We start from the raw sequence: 26,180 nt of genomic DNA on the forward strand, positions 1-26,180 counted from the left end.
AGGGATGGTGCCAGGTCTACTCCAGATGTCACGCTTGGCATTCAGGCCAAAGAGTTCAATCTTGGTTCCATCAGACGAGAGAATCTTGTTTCTCATGGTCTGAGAGTCTTTTTGCCAAACTCCAAGCGGGCTGTCATGTGCCTTTTCCTGATGAGTGGCTTCCGTCTGGCCACTCTACCATAAAGGCCTGATTGGTGGAGTGCTGCAGAGATGGTTGTCCTTCTGGAAGGTTCTCCCATCTCCACAGAGGAACTCTAGAGCTCTGAGTGACTATCGGGTTCTTGGTCACCTCCCTTTGGCCGGGCGGCAAGCTCTAGGAAGAGTCTTGGTGGTTCCAAACTTCTTCCATTTAAGAATGATGGAGGCCAGTGTGTTCTTGGGGACCTTCAATGCTTTAGAAATGTTTTGGTACCGTTCCCCAGATCTCTGCCTCGACACAATCCTGTCTCGGAGCTCTACAGACAATTCCTTCAACCTCATGGCTTGGTTTTTGCACTGGCATGCACTGTCCACTGTGGACATATAGACAGGTGTGTGCCTTTCCAAATCATGTCCAATCAATTGAATTTACCACAGGTGAACTCCAATGAAGTGGTAGAAACATCTCAAGGATGGTCAATGGAAACAGGATGTACTTGAGCTCAATTTGAGTATCATAGAAAAAGGTCTGAATACTTTTGTAAATAAGGTATCTGTTTTTATTTTTTATTTTACTTTGCAAAATCTAAAAATCTGTTTTCACTTTGTCATTATGGGGTATTTTGTGTAGATTGCTGAGAAAAAAATTATATTTAATACATTTTAGAAAAAGGCTGTAACCTAACAAAATGTGGAAAAAGTCAAGGGGTCTGAATACTTTCCAAAGGCACTGTATTATTGATCTAAAAGCGCAGATTGACTCTTTCATTAAATCAGTTTGATTGAATATAATATGGTTTTATGATTTTGTGGTAGAAATACACATTGTTACCAGTTGTAAATAAGTTGTTAAAATGAAAACGAGGAGCAGACAACAGTCAAGCATGAAAACCATTTCACAAATCAATTGAAAGAAAAAGCTTATCAACATGTCTCAAAATACTTTCTGTACCACATTTTCACATAGAAAGTGTTACAGAAAAATTATGTAATTATTAACTATTTGTTCCATCTGTTCTGAGACATCATTAAACTTGTTTGTGGATCCGCAGGGTATGTGGGTACCGCACATTGAGACACTGGACTCTCCCCTATGTGAGTTCTTTGATGTGACTTCATTTTGGAGCGCTGGGTGAAGCATTTCCCACACTGTGTGCACTCGTAGGGCTTCTCCCCGGTGTGGACCAGAGCATGTCTGATCAAGTTGCACTGCTGGGTGAAACTCCTGCCACACTGTTCGCAAGTGTACGGTTTCTCTCCGGTGTGACTCCGGAGGTGTACTTTGAGCTCGCTGAAACGCTGGAAGCTCTTCCCACAGAAGGTGCAGCTGAAACGCCTCTCGGTGGTTCCGCCTGACCTCCACTGAGTCCTCATTCTCTTCACCATGTTAAAACTACTGTGACTCAGGCTGTATCCAGAGAAGGTGGAGGTGGTGGCCATGTTTGACCCTGTCATGCACTCACTCAATCTCACTGTTGCTTCTGAAGCCCTGTATTGATGCTGCCTTGACTGTAGAGCTAAACTATTTCCATCATTATTTGAGTTCAGCCTTTCACTGCTCTGTCCCTCTGGCATCTGTTGTCTAGTCTCATCAGCCAATGTCCTGACATGTCCTTTAATGTGTTTTGCTGCACTGAACATGTTAGCATGTGGTTTCCATAAAGAAGAGTGAAGCGATGGCCCCACTTCATCTGTCATAGTAGGAACAGATGACAGCCCACTATGAGATGGGAAAATTGAGATATTCTGAGAGTACTCTTCTGTGGAATGAAAGGAGAAATCTGGGTGACCATCAGGGTCAGTGTCTCTGCCTGGACCCACAGAGGTCCACAGCTGCCCATCAGTCTCATCCATGACAAACTGGTCAGGTCCTGCCAAGGCCGTGGTTTGATCTAACTCCTCCTCTTTCACCATCACTAGGTCTAGTGAGTCCTCATCTGGCCGGTGCTGCTCTGTGCTGAATACCTCTGTAGATGCGAGCCGGGGTGTTCCTGGTTCCTCTGGACGATCAGAATTGGGGTAATGTTCCACTGAGTCTTCTGGAGATATATTGGGTTGTGTGATGAAGTCTTCATCACAGTGCCGTTGCTCAAAGGATGGTGGTTTCCCAGGTTTGGAACCAGACTCTAAAGATTTGGGGATCAACATAAAATAAAGATTACAAAAGACCCTTAACAGCAAAACATGACAGCTTTAGAACTGACTGTGTGTCCGTGCGCTACATATGCCAGAACATAAAACACCCAACACCAATGCAGCAATTTGGAACGTGCATACCACCACACCCACACACAGTCTTCCATAGACAGACTGAGCCGTACCCCTTATGGTTGCACCCACCCTCTCCACTGATCCTGAGCTCTTCCTGAGGGTCAGTCTTCCACACGTCCTCTGCTGTCTCCTCATCTTTGATCAGTATGGGTTCAGTCTCCACTCTCTGCTCCACATCTGAAGGCTGTAACAGGGATTGAGGTTATTACTCTGGACACACACCATATCTAACCATTTTCATACTCATGAATCACACAAAAGCGATTAAATCTCCTGATAATCCAATATCAGAATTGATCTTAGTTGTAAAATGTGATGTATCACACCTGGGGTTGAGAGTCCTCTTCAACAGCCAGCTCTTCGTCTCTGCACTGTGAGCTACTCCTCTGCCTGTTCAAAACAATCTTGACTGGATATGAAGATCTCTCTGATGCCATGGGGTAAAAACCTGGAAAATAATTGTATTCAATGAAATATTAGGGATAATCACACTTTTTTTTTTATTCAGTTGTTCCATGGTGCAATCAAATAGCTCTCAAGAACCCAAGGGGGCATAGCCAGTTTACAGGCAGTCCCCCTTTTGGGTTCTCAGCTGATGCGACGGACCACAGCTGGCTCCATATGAACTACAATTCCGATGCGCTGCTTAATCCCAACACACTGTCTACGCAAATATGCCTCACTTGCCATACGGTTTTGGAAACCTTCAGAACTGAACTTTTATAAGCGAGAAAGAATCTATCAAATACGAAAGATACACTTACTATGCGCAGTTTAGCAAAGTTGCACCCGATTGTTTTCACACACCGCCTCAGCTACAACACATCCTCACCTTGCGCTTGCATATCCATTGGACTATTCCATTCCACATTTCTGTTTTTTCTCAATATACAGCCGGGTCCAACTTTCCTAAACTGCGTACAGTAATTTATCTTTTGTATTTGAAAAATGATTTCTCACTTATATTAAAGTCAAGTTCCAAATGTTTATAAATAAAAATGGTATCGCGTGCGAGGCGTATTTGCTTTTTGAAAGAACATTTGGGGAGCGTCGGGGAACGCCTATGGAGCAAGATAGCTGCCAAAGGTTGAACGTACGTATCGTTAGGATCGTAAGAAAAGTAATGCGTGAAACACGAAACGTAAACGTTAAACTAGAAATGCACAAACGCTATGTTACGACTATGAATTAACATTTACACGTTCAATTCATACGTCAAGTCTCCCTTTACTCGGTTACAGATATTTTTTATACGTACAAACTTTGTCAGTAATGTGGCATCTGCAAAGGACATGAACCCAACGTAGCTAGTCGAAGTTAGCTAGTCAATCAAGCAACTCTAGCCTAGACGTTAGAGTTGCTTTGCAGCTTCCGGTTTCATTTCCAAAATAAAAGTCTAGAGCTTGTTTTAGAATTGGTATATTTGATTGCTGTTTGATTGGTATATACTAATGGTTATGATTCATTATTCCTGGAATATACTAATGGTTATGATTCATTATTCCTGGTATATACTACTGGTTATGATTCATTATTCCTGGTAGATACAACTGGTTATGATTCATTATTCCTGGTAAATACAACTGGTTATGATTCATTATTCCTGGTATATACTACCGGTTATGATTCATTATTCCTGGTATATACTACTGGTTATGATTCATTATTCCTGGTATATACTACTGGTTATGATTCATTATTCCTGGTATATACTACTGGTTATGAGTCATTATTCCTGGTAGATACAACTGGTTATGATTCATTATTCCTGGTAGATACAACTGGTTATGATTCATTATTCCTGGTAAATACAACTGGTTATGATTCATTATTCCTGGTATATACTACCGGTTATGATTCATTATTCCTGGTATATACTACTGGTTATGATTCATTATTCCTGGTATATACTACTGGTTATGATTCATTATTCCTGGTTTATACTACTGGTTATGATTCATTATTCCTGGTAGATACAACTGGTTATGATTCATTATTCCTGGTATATACTACTGGTTATGATTCATTATTCCTGGTAGATACAACTGTTTATGATTCATTATTCCTGGTAGATACAACTGTTTATGATTCATTATTCCTGGTAGATACAACTGGTTATGATTGCAGACAGAACCCAGAGAATGGTATGGTGATGCATGCATGTAGATGTCAACGTCAGCCAGAGGTATACCCATGCTATAGAGCTACACCTAGCAAACTGAAACGTCATGATACAGCTAGTTCTATCTAAACTTGCGCTGGCAAACAAATCCATTACATTAGCTAACTAAATGTGAAGTAAACTCAACTGAGGAGTAAAAGAGAATGGAGACTTTTAACAGTTTTTTTTTTTTTAATACTGTGTTTTGCTTGTTCACGTAGCACTCCTCACAAGCAGTTTGGTGTATGTTTTTTTGTTGGTGAGATGAAACTTCCAAAACTCTGAAATGTATTATTGTACATCAGAATTGCAACAGAAGATTTATTTTTATTTTTTATTATTTATTACAAAAAACACAAGGAAGGGGTAACATTAAAGTATTAGAACATGAAGGACAAACAATACAGCATCTAGACACTATCAAACATGTATCAGTCTTTCCGCAACAGAGCCATCCATATGTGTGAGGGTGCGTGTGAATGATAGTGATATAAAATATATGTCATAGTTTCCTTTTTCATGATCACAATCTTGTGAAACCCGAACCCTCCAAGATCCCCCCCACAGTTCCCCAATAGCTGTACCTCAACCATTCAAGCCCCTCCCACAGTCCCCCCCCGAAAAAAAATAAAAAATACAATTAATTCCATTCCACACCCCCAAGAACCTCCCAATTCACCAACAACCAAGATAATGAACTAAAGAGAAAAAAGGAAAAGACAGAAGAAAACAGCAAACAACAATGCAAAAAAAATAAAACAAAATAATAAATTTCAAACAAAGGACATCAAGGACAACTGAAATCATAACAGCAATGCCTACTGTATATGTTTGTGTGCATGTCTGGCACTATTACATGTATGTGTGTGTTCTTGTATGTGTTTATTTGAATGAGAGTGTGTGCATATGCATGTGTACAAACACCTGCACGGCATCAGCCTCAGGCAAACCGGCATTAGTTGTAAAAACACTGCCACTTAGTGTCATTCAAATGTACTTTTATTATGTTTTATTTTTTTCCCCTTTATCTTTTGACCATCATTCTCTCTCTCACAGAAACTCCACTCCCACTTGTCTCCAATTCCACATACCAACCCTCAGCTTCCCTCAGCCCATCCCATCTATCTCTGCTGGCCACCCACTTCGTGTTTCGACGCAACACATATCTTTCAACTATGCTATGATGTTTAAAGTACAATTTCAATCTATCTAATCGAATAGAATCTACAGATTGCGTGTTGAAGATAAATACTTTTACTAAGAGTATTAGTATATTAGTAATTGACTGGCCAGGTCTCTCCAGATCTCCTAACAGTACTATTTCTAGGGTCAATTTTAGATCAATGCTATGCATTTTCAGCCATTCCTGAACCTGAGACCAGAAACAGGCTACCTGAGGGCAATACCAAAATAAATGGTCTATTGATTCTGTATCCTCACAACAAAATCTGCAGAGCTTTGATGATTTTATGCCCCAAATATTCAACATTTTGTTGGTGGCAAGAATTCTATATAATAATTTTAGCTGAAAAGCACGAAGTCTTGAATCTTGCGTTGTTTTATATATCAACTCATACACCCTGTACCATGGAATCAGCACATCAAAAACTATTTTGCAATCTGTATGGCACAGTTGTCAACATCCTGGTCCTCAAAAGAAACTGGTATACTTTCCTATTTATGCTATTTTTATTCCTCCGCCAGTTTTGATCCTTTATATTGGGCAGACAGACCAGTTCCCTACCTCATCCCGCTGCCACCCGCCTCCTCCATTTTTGGGGCAATGCTTTAATCAATTGGTTGTACTCTTGGATTGAGCAGACATTCCCGTACAATTCTGATAACTCCATGAAGGACATAACTCTACCATTACAATTTACAATATCATTTAAGAACAAAATCCCCTTTTCAAACATCTTTCCCATAAATACAGGTATTTTATCAACCAGCACATTTGAGTTCAGCCATAATATTTGTTGTAATATTTGTTCTATCTTTTCAGGGGGATGAAATTGAAATTGTTGTCAGCTCTGCAATACTTGTTTGAAAAAGACAGATACTTTGAAAATAGTATCATTTTCAATTAATCGAAAATGAGACATGGCAATCTGCACAAAGGCAAAAAGGCCATTTTTAAACAATGGATGAGCTTTTCTTATTAATCTACTTGAGAACAATTTAGGGTTCAAATAAAACTTTTGAATGAGTGAAGCTTTTAGAGAGAGGTTTAGTGCTTTTATATTTAATAAACTCAACCCACCCAATTCATATTCATTATATAGATAGGTTCGTTATATTATATATATTGTCTGGTTTAGCGTCCCAGATAAAGCGAAATGTTTTTTGCTCATATGATTTGAAAAACGAATCATCTGGAGTAGGCAGCTCCATAAGTAAGTGAGTAAACTGAGATATGACTAAGGAGTTAATCAGGCCAATTTACCATAAATAGACAGATATTTACCTCTCCATGGTTGCAGGATCTTGTCTATTTTTACAAGTTTTCTATTGAAATTCATTGTGGAGAGCTTATTTATATCTTTTGTGATATGAATACCGAGTATGTCTACTTCACCATCAGCCTTTTTTATAGGTAAGCTGCAGGGTAATGTAAAAGTTGTATTTTTTTAAGGATCCATTAGTTTTTAGTCCTGAGAGTACAGAAACGTTATCTAGATCTTTAATGAGACATTGCAGGGATTTAGCTTGCGGACTTAACATAAAACTTGAGTCATCGGCATACATGGACACCTTTGTTTTTAAGCCTTGGATTTCTAATCCTCTAATGTTGTTATTAGACCTGATTTTAATAGCTAGCATTTCGATGGCCAAAACGAATAGATATGGTGACAGAGGACACCCTTGTTTAACCCCTCTTGACAATTCAAAACTCTCTGAGAAGGAGCCGTTATTTACTATTTTACACCTGGGGCTGCTATACATTATTTTTACCCATTTTATAAGAGAATTACAGAAATTGAAAAAATTCAGGCATTTATAAATCAAATCCAGTCTTACTTTATCAAATGCCTTTTCAAAATCCCCTATAAATACCATTCCTGGCTTCTTATATGTTTCATGATGTTCTATTATTTCTAGTAGTTGTCGTATATTATCTCCAATGTATCGTCCATGTAAAAAACCTGTCTGATCAGGATGAACAATACCTGGTAAAATACTTTTAATTCTGAGTGCTATGCATTTTGCATCACAACATTTGTTCAAGCCTAAAATGTTAGTCCATAATCTTATCATGGTGTTTGTAAGTTCACAGATGAAATTTCATGTTTATGTTTCAGGCATGGCTTTTCTTACGATCCTAACAATTTACATATTGATTTTATTACGATCTTAATGATACGTACGTTCAACCTTTTGGCAGGTATCTCGCTACATAAATGCACCTCAGGCGGCAGACAGCTTCGTGAATAGACTACATTATTTAACATTTCCATCTATTGCAGGGATGGGCAACTTTGATGGGGTGGGGGATACAAAAAATCTGAACTCATCATGAGGGGCTGCAGTGGCTGGTGGGTCTGCGTATCCACATCCACACATGCAGTTAGCATCCTCTACCTCATTCCGTCAGTAGAGGATGCCTGGTTATTCTTTGAAAGTGCTTTCCTCACCATCTTAAATAAGCATGCCCCTTTCATTTTTTTTTAACCAGGAACAGATATAGCCCTTGGTTCACTCCAGACCTGACTGCCCTTGACCAGCACAAAAACATCCTGTGGCGTACTGCATTAGCATCGAATAGCCCCCGCGATATGCAACTTTTCAGGGAAGTTAGGAACCAATATACACAGGCAGTTAGGAAAGCAAAGGCTAGCTTCTTCAAACTGAAATTTGCATCCTGTAGCACAAACTCCAAAAAGTTCTGGGACACTGTAAAGTCCATGGAGAATAAGAGCACCTCCTCCCAGCTGCCCACTGCACTGAGGCTAGGAAACCCTGTCACCACCGATAAATCCACGATAATTGAGAATTTCAATAAGCATTTTTCTACGGCTGGCCATGCTTTCCACCTGGCTACCCCTAACCCGGGCAACAGCCCTGCACCCCCCACAGCAACTTGCCCAAGCCTCCACCATTTCTCCTTCACCCAAATCCAGATAGCTGATGTTCTGAAAGAGCTGCAAAATCTGGACCCCTACAAATCAGCCGGGCTAGACAATCTGGACCCTCTCTTTCTAAAACTATCCGCCGAAATTGCTGCAACCCCTTTTACTAGCCTGTTCAACCTCTCTTTCGTATCGTCCGAGATCCCCAAAGATTGAAAAGCTGCCGCGGTCATCCCCCTCTTCAAAGGGGGAGACACTCTAGACCCAAACTGCTACAGACCTATATCTATCCTATCCTGCCTTTCTAAGGTCTTCGAAAGCCAAGTTAACAAACAGATCACCGACCATTTCAAATCCCACCGTAACTTCTCCGCTATGCAATCTGGTTTCAGAGCTGGTCATGGGTGCACCTCAGCCACACTCAAGGTCCTAAACGATATCATAACCGCCATCGATAAGAGACAATACTGTGCAGCTGTATTCATCAACCTGGCCAAGGCTTTCGACTCTGTCAATCACCACATTCTTATCGGCAGACTCAACAGCCTTGGTTTCTCAAATGACTGCCTCGCCTGGTTCACCAACTACTTCTCAGACAGAGTTCAGTGTGTCAAATCGGAGGGCCTGTTGTCCGGACCGCTGGCAGTCTCTATGGGAGTGCCACAGGGGTCAATTCTCAGGCCGACTCTCTTCTCTGTACAAATCAATTATGTCCCTCTTGCTGCTGGTGATTCCCTGATCCACCTCTATGCAGACGACACCATTCTGTATTAGAGGTCGACCGATTAATCGGAATGGCCGATTAATCGGGACCGGTTTCAAGTTTTCATAACAATCGGAAATCGGTATTTTTGGGCGCCGATTTGCCGATTTTTAAAAAATATATATATTTTAAATTTAAATTCTTTATTTAATCTTTATTTAACTAGGCAAGTCAGTTAAGAACATTCTTATTTTCAATGACGGCCTAGGAACGTTCTGCCTCGTTCAGGGGCAGAACGACAGATTTTTAACCTTGTCAGCTCGGGGGATCCAATCTTGCAACCTTACAGTTAACTAGTCCAATGCTCTAACACCTGATTACATTGCACTCCACGAGGAGCCTGCCTGTTAGCGAATGCAGTAAGCTAAGGTAAGTTGCTAGCTAGCATTAAACTTATCTTATAAAAAACAATCAATCAATGACTGTCATTGCTCCAATGTGTACTTAACCATAAACATCAATGCCTTTCTTAAAATCAATACACAAGTATATATTTTTAAACCTCCATATTTAGCTAAAAGAAATCCAGGTTAGAAGGCAATATTAACCAGGTGAAATTGTGTCATTTCTCTTGCGTTCATTGCACGCAGAGTCAGGGTATATGCAACAGTTTGGGCCGCCTGGCTCTTTGCGAACTAATTTGCCAGAAATCTACGTAATTATGACAACATTGAAGGTTGTGCAATGTAACAGGAATATTTTGACTCATGGAAGCCACCCGTTAGATAAAATACGGAACGGAATAAACGTTTTGTTTTCGAGGTGATAGTTTCCGGATTAGTCAAAGGTATATGGTTTAGAGAGAAATAGTCGACGAGTTATAATTCCTGTAATAACTTGCGGCTGAATTTGAAAGGGGTTCCTTCGTTATTATACCGTTCATGTCTTCCATAGAGAATGTCTTGATCTACTTCAAATAAGGTCTGTGTTTCGTGCAGGCTTAAACCCCCTCGACGTTTTGATACCCGTGTAAATCTCACTAGGATAAGGTAACGTTTGTCAACATATTTTCATAAATCCACTCTACAAAAAAATGTATCTTCGCTTATATTTAGCCAATATTGATCAGAGTTACCTTGTCCTATGGATATCTACACAGTTATAAAATTGGCACGGTGATGTAAGCCTACATGAAACACAGACCTTATTTTAAGTGAATCTAAAAATATCCTATGGAATAAATGAAGGAACCGCTTTTCAGATTTTGCTAGAAGGTGTCATGGGAATTATGACTTGCACTTTGGTTGTCAATTCTTACCATGCCCATTATTAAAATAGGATTTCCTGCATATAGAAATTAAAGTTTTTGTTTTCAACATTCATCACAGGTAACTTAAACTCTACTTTTATTCAAACAGTTGAGAGTATTTGTCTCCTAAGCAGACTCTTCAGTATCATTGTCACTTCAGAGCTGTGTGCGTGTGTGTGTATTTATGTATAATATTAAGTTAAAATAAAAGTGTTCATTGTTCATTCAGTATTGTTGCAATTGTCATTATTACAAAAATGTGTGTGTGTGTATGATACATATATATATTTTGTTTTTAAATAAATCGGCATCGGCTTTTTTTGTCCTCCAATAATCGGTATCGGTATTGAAAAATCATAATCGGTCGACCTCTATTCTGTATACTTCAGGGCCCTTCTTTGGACACTGTGTTAACTAACCTCCAGACGAGCTTCAATGCCACACAACTCTCCTTCCGTGGCCTCCAACTGCTCTTAAATGCAAGTAAAACTAAATGCATGCTCTTCAACCGATCGCTGCCTACACCTGCCCGCCCATCCAGCATCACTACTCTGGATTGTTCTGACTTAGAATATGTGGACAACTACAAATACCTAGGTGTCTGGTTAGACTGTAAACTCTCCTTCCAGACTCACATTAAGCACCTCCAATCCAAAATTATATCTGGAATCGGCTTCCTATTTCGCAACAAAACATCCTTCACTCATGCTGCCAAACATACCCTTGTAAAACTGACCATCCTACCGATCCTCGACTTCAGCGATGTCATTTACAAAATAGCCTCCAACACTCTACTCAGCAAATTGGATGCAGTCTATCACAGTGCCATCCGTTTTGTCACCAAAGTCCCATGTACTACCCACCACTGCGACCTGTACGCTCTCGTTGGCTGGCCCTCGCTTCATATTTGTCGCCAAACCCACTGGCTCCAGGTCATCTATAAGTCTTTGCTAGGTAAAGCCCCGCCTTATCTCAGCTCACTGGTCACCATAGCAGCACCCACTCGTAGCACGCGCTCCAGCAGGTATATTTCACTGGTCAACCCCAAAGCCAATTCCTACTTTGGCCGCCTTTCCTTCCAGTTCTCTGCTGCCAATGACTGGAACGAACTGCAAAAATCACTGAAGCTGGAGACTCATATCTCCCTCACTTTAAGCACCAGCTGTCAGAGCAGCTCACAGATCATTGCACCTGTACATAGCCCATCTGTAAATAACCCATCCAACTACCTCAACCCCAAACTGTTATTTATTTTGCTCCTTTGCACCCCAGTATCTCTACTTGCACACTCATCTTCTGCACATCTATCACTCATGTTTAATTGCTATATTGTAATTATTTTGCCACTATGGCCTATTTATTGCCTTACCTCCCTTATCCTACCTCATTTGCACACACTGTATATAGACTTTTTCTATTGTATTATTGACTGTATATTTGTTTATTCCATGTGTAACTCTGTGTTGTTGTTTGTGTCGCACTGCTTTGCTTTATCTTGGCCAGGTCGCATTTGTAAATAGCCTACCTGGTTAAATAAAAAAAATTACAACTTTTTTTTTTGCCATGGGGTGGAGATAAATGTTTGCAGTTTTTAATATGATATCTGAGCGAGAGTGACTTACAAAATCAATGCAGATCCCATCGGTAATTCAACCATGATTACGACAAGTTTAGACAGCCCCTTACGAAAAAAGATTGCAGTCAGAGTGCAGTATAACTGCAGTATAACTGTAGTTAGAATGCGGTATAACTGCAGTATGCTGCAAATACTGCGACCAAAATAGCACCTTTTCTTTTACTGCAGTAATTTTGCAGTTCAACTGCAGTTATTCTGCAATTACTGCACACAAAATACCACAGTTGACAGCAGTTACTGCACTTTTACTGCAGTTTCAAAACTGCAATCTTCTTTTGTAAGTTGCTAGCTAGACTAATTTACTAGTCTAAAAAAAATGTTAGCTGACATGGGCTGATTGAGTGACTGACATAAGAGAACTGCTGATGCACAACTCAATTTCACCTTGTGTATTCTACTTTGTGTATTCTACTATGTATTCTACTATTCTAACTCTCAACAGTAAATTGAGACCCCGCTAGCTGCCCATCCCTGGTCTATTGAATGGACTAGCAATCAAATTACCATGAATAAGACGTCATCAACTACCTTTTCTCCTGGCTCGTTGTGTTTTCTTCAGCTCGCTCTCCATCACTTGGCACTTCCTTTTCAGTAAATCAATATCTCGCTGGCTTTGGGTAATTTCCAAACGTATAACAGCACAGCTATCATCTACACGTTGGTTTATTTCTGCTACAGCTGCTTTAGCTAAAACGTCCATTAGGGAGACCAACTGCGCCTGGAAATTGCAGCTGGCCATCTTGTTCAGCTAGTATTCTCTGTGATTAAGTAAATAGTCTACAAATCTCGAGCCAATGTGCAATAAACAATCCGTTAATTTCAATTTCTCACACTATGGTAAATGTTATTTGCTCAATTAGGCATTTGTTAAGAGATCGATTGAAGCAATAGACGTTGATCAATTCCAACAATGTTCAAAAGGGAGATACGTGCGCAATCGCACTTCCGTTCAACTTGTGACGTAGGTATTTATTACCGTAAATATGAGACCGCAAAAGCCCTTCAAAATGGGCAGAGTTTAGCACTGGCAAGTGAAATACCAAAGTGTATAGGACAGCCATATCGATCGACTAAAAAAATGATACGTTAAAGTCCAGTGGCTCACATGGTTAGAACTGCATAACAGGTTATATGCATTTATAATGCACTATATAAATGTATAATGCACAACACACTGTGATAAAATACAAAAACACATTATTCAACCATTATTAAAAGTTATGGTTCCTTATGAGTCTAATAATGCCTTTATAAAGGATTGAACACAGGTGTCAGGAAATTGTTAAACATTTAAAATATTGCCATCTCCATTGTCATCCACACAACCTAATGAAACCATTCTGAAAATGTGGTATAGTATTTACTAAAGGGATATAACTTGTTTGACACAGCTGGGGATCAAGGACAATAATCTAGTTTCATGTAAACTTCAAATAATATGCATTATAGCTGATTTACATTGAGGTTCTTCACTTAGGGTTTTTAAGGCACGTACATATATAAGTAGAGGTATTAGATATAAAGAGTATGCATATTAGATAGTGTGTAGAAGATAGCATTGATGGGGCTACCTGAGAGAATATGCATACGATTACAGTAGCACTGACATGTCCGTGTGAGAGTTAGTTAATTATGATTGGATGTATATGGAGCAGTGCGTGTATACAATGACTGTGTGTACACTGGGTGGTTATTCTCTCCAGGAGAGGAAGTAGAGCTGGCCCAGTGCATCGCCACACACCAGTTCACTGGAGCAGTGTGGGTTCACCTCCAAGACCAGAACAGGACCCGCACACACAAACACCTGAACAGAGTTAGAGAGAGATGGAGTGTAAGCATATATAAACAAAAAGTGCATTGGTCTGACTTTTCATCCATTCTTGATGAAATTATTTGAGTGTGTGGAAACTGAAGAGTTAAAATGACATGAACCTGTTTCTTGGTGTTTCTGTCCACAGTTTTGTCATGGGACGCTGAGATCATCGTGCTGTTGTTGAGTCGCAGTACACTGATCCTGTCACTGTGTGCCTAGGGAAAATCAATCTTCAGTTTCATCAGAGGAAAAGGGAGAGATCTTACAGGTTTCTTGCTGCTCCAGGAGTTGATGTTTGGTGGCTGCTTGGAACCACGTTTCCCTTGGAATCTCCACACACCACCAACTCTGGAGACAGGACACAGAATTACATTGCAGTTAATAAATTATTCATATAACAACTTGTTTACAGATGGTTCACAATATGTATCAAAATGTGTATGATTAAGCTGATGGTCACCCTGACACTCCAAACCATGGCTCTGGCTGTTATCTGTGACTGATAAGAGGACCTCTCCTCCCTGCATCTCGTGGCTACTTTGGCCTTCTCATGAAAGCGGACGTCAATTGAATTGTACGTCGTTCTGACTGCAGGCCTGTCGTAGATCATGAACCTTCTGAGCCTGACCCCACCACCTCTCCATCCCCCTGACCCCTACCATTCCACCCCTAACACACTGTTACTGTTACTCCTCTCAAGTTTCAGAGTGAGTTTGAGGTATAAACAAGAATGAGAAAGAGTAAGAAAAAGAGTTAAACTATTCCTACCTTCACTCTGCACCAGCACAACCAAGCAGCAGCAAGCATTGACGTAAGAAACCACTAAACTTCCCCTGTTGACTTTCTGTCTCTCTTTCTCTTTCCCCAATTATCTCCGCCTCTGGCAAATCAATGAAACAGTAAATCCTTCAAACTACCAATCAATTTCTCTCATCTATTTAGCAATCTACAGCATCTAATGAACCTTGATTCAGATGACCAGTTTTATACAGTACCAGTGGTGTCAGCTTAAATAAGTGTCGTTTCCAGATTTAAAATCTAAAGTTGTATAAACATGTATTGCCTATTACACTGAAACAAATATTTTTTTGTCTAGTTTTGAGAAGACATACAGTAACTTAACATTTTGGGGCAGCAGAATAACTTGGAAATCGAACTCTGAAAATCAAGTGGAATTGAGTTATTAACCTGACCTGATGTGAGACTGTCCCTTGTGGCAAGACGTGACATCCCAGATAGTCAGACACTACCTAGACAATACAGACTAAATGGATCCTACATATTATTCATCTAAATCACACAGATTGACTCTTTCCTTAAATACATTTGATTGAATATTATATGTTTTTTTACGATTTTGTTGTAAAAATACCCAATGTTAGCAGCTGTAAATAAGGATCTGTTAACAGTCAAATATGAAAACCATTCCACAAATCAATGAGGAGAAAAATCTTGTCAAAATGTTCAAAAATATCTTTACTATATTTTCACATAGGAATTGCAATTGTGTTCTTATTTGTTCCATCTGTTCTGAGACTACATTAAACTTGTGTATGGATCCCCAGGGTATGCAGGTGCCACGTATGGAGACACTGCACTCTCTCCTATGTGAGTTCTTTGATGTGATGTCATGTTAGAGCGCTGGGTGAAGCATTTCCCACACTGTGTGCACTCGTAGGGCTTCTCCCCGCTGTGGACCACAGCATGTCTGATCAGGTTGCACTGCTTGGTAAAACTCCTGCCACACTGTTCACAGGTGTACGGTTTCTCTCCGGTGTGACTCCGGAGGTGTACTTTGAGCTGGCAGAGACGCTGGAAGCTCTTCCCACAGAAGGTGCAGCTGAAACGCCTCTCGGTGGTGCCGCCTGATCTCCACTGAGTCCTCTTTCTCTTCACCATGTTAAAACTACTGCGACTCAGGCTGTATCCAGAGAAGGGGGAGGTGGTGGCCATGTTTGACCCTGTCATGCACTCACTCAATCTCACTGTTGCTTCTGATGCCCTGTATTGATGCTGCCTTGGCTGTAGAGCTAAACTATTTCCTTCATTATTTGAGTTTAGCCTCTCACTGCTCTGTCCCTCTGGCATCTGTTGTCTAGTCTCATCAGCCAATGTTCTGACATGTCTTTTCATGTGTTTTGCTGCACTGAACATGTTAGCATGTAGCATACATCATCTGTCATAGTAGGAATGGATGGCAGCCCACTATGAGATGGGAACATTGAGATATTCTGAGAGTACTCTTCTGTGGAATGAAAGGAGAAATCTGGGTGACCATCAGGGTCAGTGTCTCTGCCTGGACCCACAGAGGCCCATAGCTGCCCATCATTCTCATCCATGACAAACTGGTGAGGTCCTGCCGGGACCGTGGTCTGATCCAGCTCCTCCTCTTTCTCATCCTTCACCATCACTAGCTCTAGTGGGTCCTTGTCCTCGGCTGGTCGGTGCTGAACACCTCTGTAGATGCGAGCCGGGGTGTGCCTGGTTCCTCTGACTGATCTGAAATGGGGTAATATTCGGGGAATATATTGTAAAAATAAAGAAATCCTTGGAATGAGTAGATTTGTCCAAACTTATGACTGGTTTTGGACACACATACTCATTCCTGTCACGTTCCTGACCTGTTTTCTGTTAGTTTTTGTATGTGTTAGTTGGTCAGGACGTGAGTTTGGGTGGGCAGTCTATGTTTTCTGTTTCTATGTTGGTTTAAAGGGTGACCTAATATGGCTCTCAATTAGAGGCAGGTGGTTTTCATTTCCTCTGATTGAGAGTCATATTAAGGTAGGTGTTTTCACACTGTTGGTTGTGGGTGGTTGTCTCCTGTGTCTGTGTTTGTTGCGCCACACGGGACTGTCTCGGTTTGTTTGTACGTTCGTTCTTTTATGTAGTCAGTTTTCCTGTTCATGCGTTCTTCGTGTTTCATGTAAGTTCGTCGTCCAGGTCTGTCTACGTCGTTTATTGTTTTGTAGTTTGTTAAAGTGTTGTCGTGTTTTTCCGTTTTGTAAATAAATATTATGTCGAAGTCAAACGCTGCATTTTGGTTCAATCCCTGCTCCTCCTCTTCGGATGAAGAGGAGGAGGAACGCCGTTACAATTCCAAGGGTTTTCTTTATTTGTACTATTTTCTACATTGTAGAATAAAAGTGAAGACATCAAAACTATGAAATAACACATATGGAATCATGTAGTAAACAAAAAAGTGTTAAACAAATCAAAATATATTTTATATGTGAGACTCTTCAAAGTAGCCACCCTTTGCCTTGATGACAGCTTGGCACACTCTAGGCCTTCTCTCAACCAGCTTCATGAGGTAGTCATCTGGAATGCATTTCAATTAACAGGTGTGCCATGTTAAATGTTCATTTAATGCGTTTGAGGTAATCAGTTGTGTTGTGACAAGGTAGGGGTGGTATACAAAAGATAGATCTTTTTGGGAAAATTCCAAGTCCATATTATGGCAAGAACAGCTAAAATGAGCAAAGAGAAATTAAAGTCCATCATTACTTCAAGACATCAAGGTCAGTCAATGCGGAACATTTCAAGAACTTTGAAAGTTTCTTCAAGTGCAGTTGACGTGCTATGATGAAACTGGCTCTCAGGAGGACCACCACAGGTAAGGAAGACCCAGATATTAAGGATAACTTCATTAGAGTTACCAGCCTCAGAAATTGCAGCCCAAACAAATGCTTCACAGAGTTCAAGTGACACATCTCAACAACAACTGTTCAGAGGAGACTGCAAGAATCTGGTCTTCATGGTGGAATTGCTGCAAAGAAACCACTACTAAAGGAACCCAATACGAAGAGACTTGCTTGGGCCAAGAAACGGGGGGACCAGGGGGGACCAGGGTTCAATTCCCACGGGGGGACCAGGATGAATATGTATGAACTTTCCAATTTGTAAGTCGCTCTGGATAAGAGCGTCTGCTAAGTGACTTAAATGTAAAATGTAAATGTAAAACATGAGCAATGGACATTAGACTGGTGGAAATCTGTCCTTTGGTCTGATGAGTCCAAATTTGAGATTTTTGGTTCCAACCGCTGTGTCTTTGTGAGACGCAGAGTAGGTGAACGGATGATCTGCGCATGTGTTTCTCCCACTGTGAAGCATGGGGGAGGAGGTGTGATGGTGCTTTGCTTGTGACACTGTCAGTGATTTATTTAGAATTCAAGGCACACTTAACCAGCATGGCAACCACAGCATTCTGCAGCGATACGCCATCCCATCTGGCTTGCGCTTAGTGAGACTATCATTTGTTTTCCAACAGGACAATGACCCAACACACCTCCATGCTGAGTAAAGGTTATTTGACCAAGAAGGAGAGTGATGGAGTGCTGCATCAGATGACCTGGCCTCCACAATCACCTAACCTCAACCCAATTGAGATGGTTTTGGATGAATTGGACCGCAGAGTGAAGGAAAAGCAGCCAACAAGTGCTCAGCATATGTGGGAACTCCTTCAAGACTGTTGGAAAAGCATTCCAGGTGAAGCTGATTGAGAGAATGCCAAGAGTGTGCAAAGCTGTCAACAAGGCAAATGTTGGCTACTTTGAAGAATCTCAAATCTAAAAATATTTTGATTTGTTAAACACTTTTTTGGTTACTACATGATTCCATATGTGTTATTTCATAGTTTTGATGTCTTCACTATTGTTCTACAATGTAGAAAACAGTAAAAATTAAGAAAAACCCTGGAATGAGTAGGTGTGTCTAAACTTTTGACTGGTACTTTATATGCAGTTTAAGTCGGAAGTTTACATACACTTAGGTTGGAGTCATTAAAACTCGTTTTTCAACAACTCCACAAATGTCTTGTTAATAAACTATAGTTTTGGCAAGTCGGTTAGGACATATACTTTGTGCATGACACAAGTAATTTTTCCAACAATTGTTAACAGACAATTATTTAACTTATAATTCACTGCATCACAATTCCAGTGGATCAGAAGTTTACATACACTAAGTTGACTGTGCCTTTAATAAACAGCTTGGAAAATTCCAGAAAATGATGTCATGGCTTTAGAAGCTTCTGATAGGCTAATTGACATAATTTGAGTCAATTGGAGGAGTACCTGTTGTCAACCTCTTTGCTTGACATCATGGGAAAATCTAAAGAAATCAGCCAAGACCTCAGAAAAAAATTGTAGACCTCCACAAGTCTAGTTCATCCTTGGGAGCAATTTCCAAATGCCTGAAGGTACCACGTTCATCTGTACAAACAATAGTACGCAAGTATAAACACCATGGGACCATGCAGCTGTCATACCGCTCAGGAAGGAGACGCGTTGTGTCTCCTAGAGATGAACATACTTTGGTGCAAAAAAGTGCAAATCAATCCCAGAACAATAGCAAAGGACCTTGTGAAGATGCTGGAGGAAACAGGTACAAAAGTATCTATATCCACAGTAAAACGAGTCCTATATCGACATTACCTGAAAGGCCTCTCAGCAAGGAAGAAGCCACTGCTCCAAAACCGCCATAAAAAAGCCAGACTACGTTTGCAACTGCACATGGGGACAAAGATCGTACTTTTTGGAGAAATATCCTCTGGTCTGATGAAACAAAAATGGAACTGTTTGGCCATAATGACCATCGTTAGGTTTGGAGGAAAAATGCTTGCAAGCCAAAGAACACCATCCCAACTGTGAAGCACGGGGGTGACAGCATCATGTTGTGGGGGTGCTTTGCTGCAGGAGAGACTGGTGCACTTCACAAAATAGATGGCATCATGTGGTAGGAAAATGATGTGGATATATTGAAGCAACATCTCAAGACATCAGTCAGGAAGTTAAAGCTTGGTCGCAAATGGGTCTTCCAAATGGACAATGACCCCAAGCATACTTCCAAAGTTGTGGCAAAATGGCTTAAGGACAGCAAAGTCAAAGTATTGGAGTGGCCATCACAAAGCCCTGACCTCAATCTCATAGAAAATGTGTGGGCAGAACTGAAAAAGCATGTGCGAGCAAGGAGGCCTACAAACCTGACTCAGTTACACCAGCTCTGTCAGGAGGAATGGGCCAAAATTCACCCAACTTATTGTGGGAAGCTTGTGGAAGGCTACCCGAAACGTTTGACCCAAGTTAAACAATTTAAAGGCAATGCTATGAAATACTAATTTAGTGTATGTACACTTCTGACCCACTGGGAATGTGACAAAATAAATTACATCTGAAATTAAATAATTCTCTCTACTATTATTCTGACATTTCACATTCTTAAAATAAAGTGGTGATCCTAACTGACCTATATCAGGGAATTTTTACTAGGATTAAATGTCAGCAATTGTGAAAAACTGAGTTTAAATGTATTTGTCTATGGTGTATGTAAACGTCCGACTTCAACTGTATATATATACATTATATGTATAGGTATTTATATTTTGGTCTCTGACTTTGCTCATTCTGATAAATCTTAATTTCTTTCTTTATGAAATTAAAAAAAAAAAAATATCAAGATTACTTGTGTATTATTTTTTAATTGTATTTTTGTTGGTAGGTATTAATGCAATGTTGGTACTAGAAAAATTAAGCATTTTCCTGCACTCATGATAATGTCTGCAAATCTGTGTACGCCACCAATACATTTTGATTTGAAAGAGCAGTATCCCTTATGGACGCACCCACCCTCTCCAGTGATTCTGAGCTCTTCCTGAGGGTCAGTCTTCCACACGTCCTCTGCTGTCTCATCTTTGATCAGAGAAGCTTCAGTCTCTACTCTCTGCTCCACATCTGTAGACTATAACAGGGGACTAAAGTTATTATTCTGGACACAGACCATTTAAAAAATATCTAGATTTTTTATTTACCTTTATTTTGCCAGGAAAAGCCCATTGAGACAGAGGACAGTCTCTTTTGCAAGCGAGACCTGGCCAAGAAAGTAGCAGCAATCAATAAAACATTTAAAACATTCAACATTCAAAGCACCACAATACAACATCAGCCTCCAGGAAACATTTACACTCCTCCTGAACAGAGTTTGGTACCAGAGTTTTAAACTCACTGAGGGCACTAGTTTAGTACATCTAGTTGAAGCATAATTTGTAGAAAATGTCATGCTTCTGGTGCACAATAGGAGAAGGCAGTCTTTCTTAACTCAGTAACTGCAGGCTACAGAGGTAATATCTGGTAAGGAGAGCAGGCTAGGTAAATAGGGAGTTTACCCAGAACAGAAGGGCTTTGTATATGAACATATATCTGATGCTTTCATACTCATGAATCACACAAAAGCGGTAAATTCTACTGATATTCCAATAACAGAATTGATCCAAGAGCTCAGGTCTCTGTAAATGCAAGTAAAACTAAATGCATGCTCTTCAACCGATCGCTGCCTACACCTGCCCGCCCATCCAGCATCACTACTCTGGACGGTTCTGACTTAGAATATGTGGACAACTACAAATACCTAGGTGTCTGGTTAGACTGTAAACTCTCCTTCCAGACTCACATTTAGCATCTCCAATCCAAAATTATATCTAGAATGGGCTTCCTATTTTGCAACAAAGCATCCTTCACTCATGCTGCCAAACAAACCCTCGTAAAACTGACCATCCTACCAAAACTCGACTTTGGCGATGTCATTTACAAAATAGCCTCCAACAGTCTACTCAACAAATTGGATGCAGTCTATCACAGTGCCATCCGTTTTGTCACCAAAGCCCCATATACTACCCACCACTGCGACCTGTACGCTCTCGTTGGTTGGCCTTCACTTCATACTCGTCGCCAAACCCGCCAAAAGCTCCAGGTCATCTACAAATCTCTGCTAGGTAAAGCCCCGCCTTATCTCAGCTCACTGGTCACCATAGCAGCACCCACTCGTAGCACGCGCTCCAGCAGGTATATCTCACTGGTCACCCCCAAACCAATTCTTACTTTGGCCGCCTTTCCTTCCAGTTCTCTGCTGCCAATGACTGGAACGAACTGCAAAAATCACTGAAGCTGGAGACTCATATCTTCCTCACTAGCTTTAAGCACCAGCTGTCAGAGCAGCTCACAGATCACTGCACCTGTACATAGCCCATCTGCAGATAGCCCATCCAACTAACTCATCCCCATACTGTATTTATTTATTTTGCTCCTTTGCACCCCAGTATCTCTACTTGCACATTCATCTTCTGCACATCTACCATTCCAGTGTTTAATTGCAATAATTGTAATTACTTCGCCACCCTGGCCTATTTATTGCTTTACCTCCCTTATCCTACCTCATTTGCACACACTGTATATAGACTTTTTCTACTGAATTATTGACTGTATTTTTGTTTATTCCATGTGTAACTCTGTGTTGTTGTATGTGTCAAACTGCTTTGCTTTATCCTGGCCAGGTCGCAGTTGTAAATGAAAACTTGTTCTCAACTAGCCTACCTGGTTAAATAAAGGTTAAATATTTTTTTGTTGTAAAAGGTGATGTATCACACATGGGGTTGAGAGACCTCTTCAACAGACATCTCGCTGTCTGCACTGTGAGCTACTCCTCTGCTTGTTCAAAACAATCTTTACTGGATATGAAGGTCTCTCTGATGCCACGGGGTAAAAACCTGGAAAATAATTATATTCAGTCAAATATTAGGGCTATTCACACATTTGGGTTTTGCATATTCAATCAATATTATAATGAATAATAACACATCAACTACCTTTTCGTCTGTGCGTTTTCTTCAGCTCGCTCTCCATCATTTGACACTTCCTTTTCAGTACATCAATATCTCGCTGGCTTTGGGACATTTCCAAACGTATAACAGCACAGCTATCATCTACACGATTAGCACAGCTATCATCTACACGATTGTTTATTTCTGCTACAGCTGCTTTAGCTAACACGTCCATAATGGATAATAACTGCACCTGAAAATTGCAGCCCACCATCTTGTACAGCCCAAAATATAGATTTTAATTCTTTATTTGAAGTAAAAAGTCTACAATTCCCAAGCTAATGAGCAATAAACAGTTCGTAGATGTTGCTAAATGACAACAATGTAGTGAAGTGGGAGATAAATGAGCAATTGCAAACACACTTCTGTTCAACTCATGATGCAAGTATTTATTACCGTAAATATGAGACTGCAACAGCAGTTGAAAATTCTTAGAATTAGCACTGGAAAGGCAAATACTGTACCAGATTATATTCTAGTCTGAATTTACAGTGTAGAGTAGCCATATCTATTGACTAAAAAATAAGACGCTTTACTATCTGAATAAATTCTTCAGATTGTAAAAAGTCTTGTGTTTTTAGCCAAAACATATGGCTACATGAAGGGGAGAGTGCAGTGCAATGCTATGGCTCACATGGTTATCAAGCATAAAAGGCTAGAGATGCATAATGCACGACACACTGTGGTGAAACGTAAAATACAGAAACACTTCAACCATTCATAAAAACAAATGGTTTATATATGAACAAATATTGTCATTTCCATTCTCATGAACACAACCTAAAGAAACCCGTCTGAAAATGTGGTATGGTATTTATTAAAGGATAGAAAAAGGTATAACTGATGAGACACGCTGTACCAAAATGAATGAATGTCGGGAATCAATGCAATTGCACATTAGATGAGGCCTTCAGGAGGAGCCTAGTATTTCTTGCTTACGGCATTCAATTGACAACGTACGTTCTAAATACTATGTAATAAGATTAGTACACAGTATGCAGTTTAAGTAATTGTTAAAGAAAAACTATGCAATTATGAACTATTTATTCCATCTGTTCTGAGACAACATTAAACTTGTGTGTGGATCCCCAGGGTATGCGGGTACCACGTATTGAGAGACTGGACCCTCCCCTATGTGAGTTCTTTGATGTGACTTCATTTTGGAGCGCTGGGTGAAGCATTTCCCACACTGTGTGCACTCGTAAGGCTTCTCCCCGGTGTGGACCAGAGCATGTCTGATCAGGTTGCACTGTTTGGTGAAACTCCTGCCACACTGTTCACAGGTGTATGGTTTCTCTCCGGTGTGACTCCGGAGGTGTACTTTGAGCTGGCAGAGACGCTGGAAGCTCTTCCCACAGAAGGTGCAGCTGAAACGCCTCTCGGTGGTGCCGCCTGATCTCCACTGAGTCCTCATTCTCTTCACCATGTTAAAACTACTGTGACTCAGGCTGTATCCAGAGAAGGTGGAGGTGGTGGCCATGTTTGACCCTGTCATGCACTCACTCAATCTCACTGTTGCTTCTGAAGCCCTGTATTGATGCAGTCTTGGCTGTAGAGCTAAACTATTTCCTTCATTACTTGAGTTCAGCATCTCACTGCTCTGTCCCTCTGGCATCTGTTGTCTAGTCTCATCAGCCATTGTCCTGATATGTCTTTTCATGTGTGCTGCTGCACTGAACATGTTAGCATGTGGTTTCCATATAGAAGTGTGAAGTGATGGCCCCACTTCATCTGTCATAGTAGAAACGGATGGCAGCCCACTATGAGATGGGAAAATTGAGATATTCTGAGAGTACTCTTCTGTGGAATGAAAGGAGAAATCTGGGTGGCCATCAGGGTCAGTGTCTCTGCCTGGATCCACAGAGGTCCACAGCTGCCCATCAGTCTCATCCATGACAAACTGGTCAGGTCCTGCCAGGGCCGTGGTCTGATCTAACTCCTCCTCTTTCTCATCCTTCACCATCACTAGGTCTAGTGAGTCCTCGTCCTCGTCTGGCTGTTGCTGCTCTGTGCTGAACACCTCTGTAGATGATAGCCAAGGTGTGCCTGGTTCCTCTGGATGAACAGAATTGGGGTAATTTTCCACTGAGTCTTCTGGAGATATGTTGGGTTGTGTGATGAAGTCTTCATCACAGTGCCGTTGCTCAAAGGATGGTGGTTTCCCAGGCTTGGAACCAGACTCTAAAGATTTTGGAATCAACATAAAATAAACGTTACAAAAGACCCTTAACAGTTGCATAACATGACTGCTTTAGAACTGACTGTGTGTCCGTGCGCTACATATGCCAGAACATAAAACACCTAACCCCAATGTATCAATTTGTAAAAGTGCACACCACCACACACACAGTCTTCCATAGACAGACAGAGCAGTACCCCTTATGGTCGTACCCACCCTCTCCAGTGATCCTGAGCTCTTCCTGAGGGTCAGTCTTCCACACGTCCTCTGCTGTCTCCTCATCTTTGATCAGTATGGGTTCAGTCTCCACTCTCTGCTCCACATCTGTAGGCTGTAACATGGACTGAGGTTATTACTCTGGACACACGCCATGTCTAACCCTTTTCATACTCATGAATCACACAAAAGCAGTAAATTCTCCTGATAATCCAATATCAGAATTGATCCAAGATGTCAGGTCTCTGTAATTGTAAACGGTGATTTATCACACCAGGGGTTGAGAGTCCCCTTCAACAGACATCTCGCTGTCTCTCCACTGTGAGGTACTCCTCTGCTTGTTTGAAACAATCTTGACTGGATATGAAGGTCTCTCTGATGCCACGGGGTAAAAACCTGGAAAATAATTATATTCAGTCAAATATTAGGGCTATTCACACATTTGGGTTTTGCATATTCAATCAATTTACCATGAATAATAACACAACAACTACCTTTTCGTCTGCGCGTTTTCTTCAGCTCGCTCTCCATCATTTGACACTTCCTTTTCAGTACATCAATATCTCGCTGGCTTTGGGTCATTTCCAAACGTATAACAGCACAGCTATCATCTACACGTTTGTTTATTTCTGTTACAGCTGCTTTAGCCAATACCTCCATAATGGATACAAACTGCGCCTGAAAATTGCAGCTGGCCATCTTGTCCAGCCCAAATTACAGATGTGTATTCTCTGTGTTAAGTAAATAGTATACTATTTAAGTAAGCTAATGTGCAATAAACAATCCGTAGATATTGCTAAATAACAACAATGTAGTGAAGTGGAGATGAGTGCGCAATTTCAATAGCACTTCCGTTAAACTCTTGACGTAAGTATTTATTACCGTAAATATGAGACTGCAACAGCCCTTCAAATTGTTAGAATTAGCACTGGCAAGACAAATACCAGGGTCGATTATAGTGTGCATATACCATGTAGGGTAGCCATCTCTATTGACAAAAAAAAAGAACACGTTTAACTTTCTGAATAAAGAATTCA

General features: G+C 40.6%; 1 protein-coding gene across 2 annotated transcripts; it reads right to left on the reverse strand.

Annotated features, from left to right (window-relative positions):
* Positions 1-792: 792 nt before the first annotated feature.
* Positions 793-25,991, reverse strand: LOC120056051 (zinc finger protein 79-like). 2 transcript variants are annotated; one of them, XM_039004196.1, is made up of 7 exons: positions 25,638-25,991; positions 25,418-25,539; positions 25,144-25,258; positions 23,874-24,929; positions 15,697-15,867; positions 11,785-11,794; positions 793-1,465 (listed from the first exon to the last, which is right to left on the reverse strand). In XM_039004196.1, the coding sequence occupies exons 1-7, from the start codon at positions 25,840-25,842 to the stop codon at positions 1,138-1,140; spliced, it is 2,007 nt and encodes a 668-aa protein (XP_038860124.1). In that variant the 5' UTR covers positions 25,843-25,991; the 3' UTR covers positions 793-1,137. The 2 variants fall into 2 exon arrangements, with proteins under 2 accessions (XP_038860124.1, XP_038860125.1); XM_039004197.1 differs by lacking the exons at positions 11,785-11,794; positions 15,697-15,867; positions 23,874-24,929; ... (1 more) ...; positions 25,418-25,539; positions 25,638-25,991 and adding exons at positions 2,479-2,593; positions 2,736-2,857; positions 12,814-13,220 and having other exon boundaries at positions 793-2,264.
* Between the last annotated feature and the right edge of the window lie 189 nt (positions 25,992-26,180).

This window comes from Salvelinus namaycush, chromosome 11 (assembly GCF_016432855.1).
Source record: "Salvelinus namaycush isolate Seneca chromosome 11, SaNama_1.0, whole genome shotgun sequence".
Classification (NCBI taxonomy): domain Eukaryota; kingdom Metazoa; phylum Chordata; class Actinopteri; order Salmoniformes; family Salmonidae; genus Salvelinus; species Salvelinus namaycush.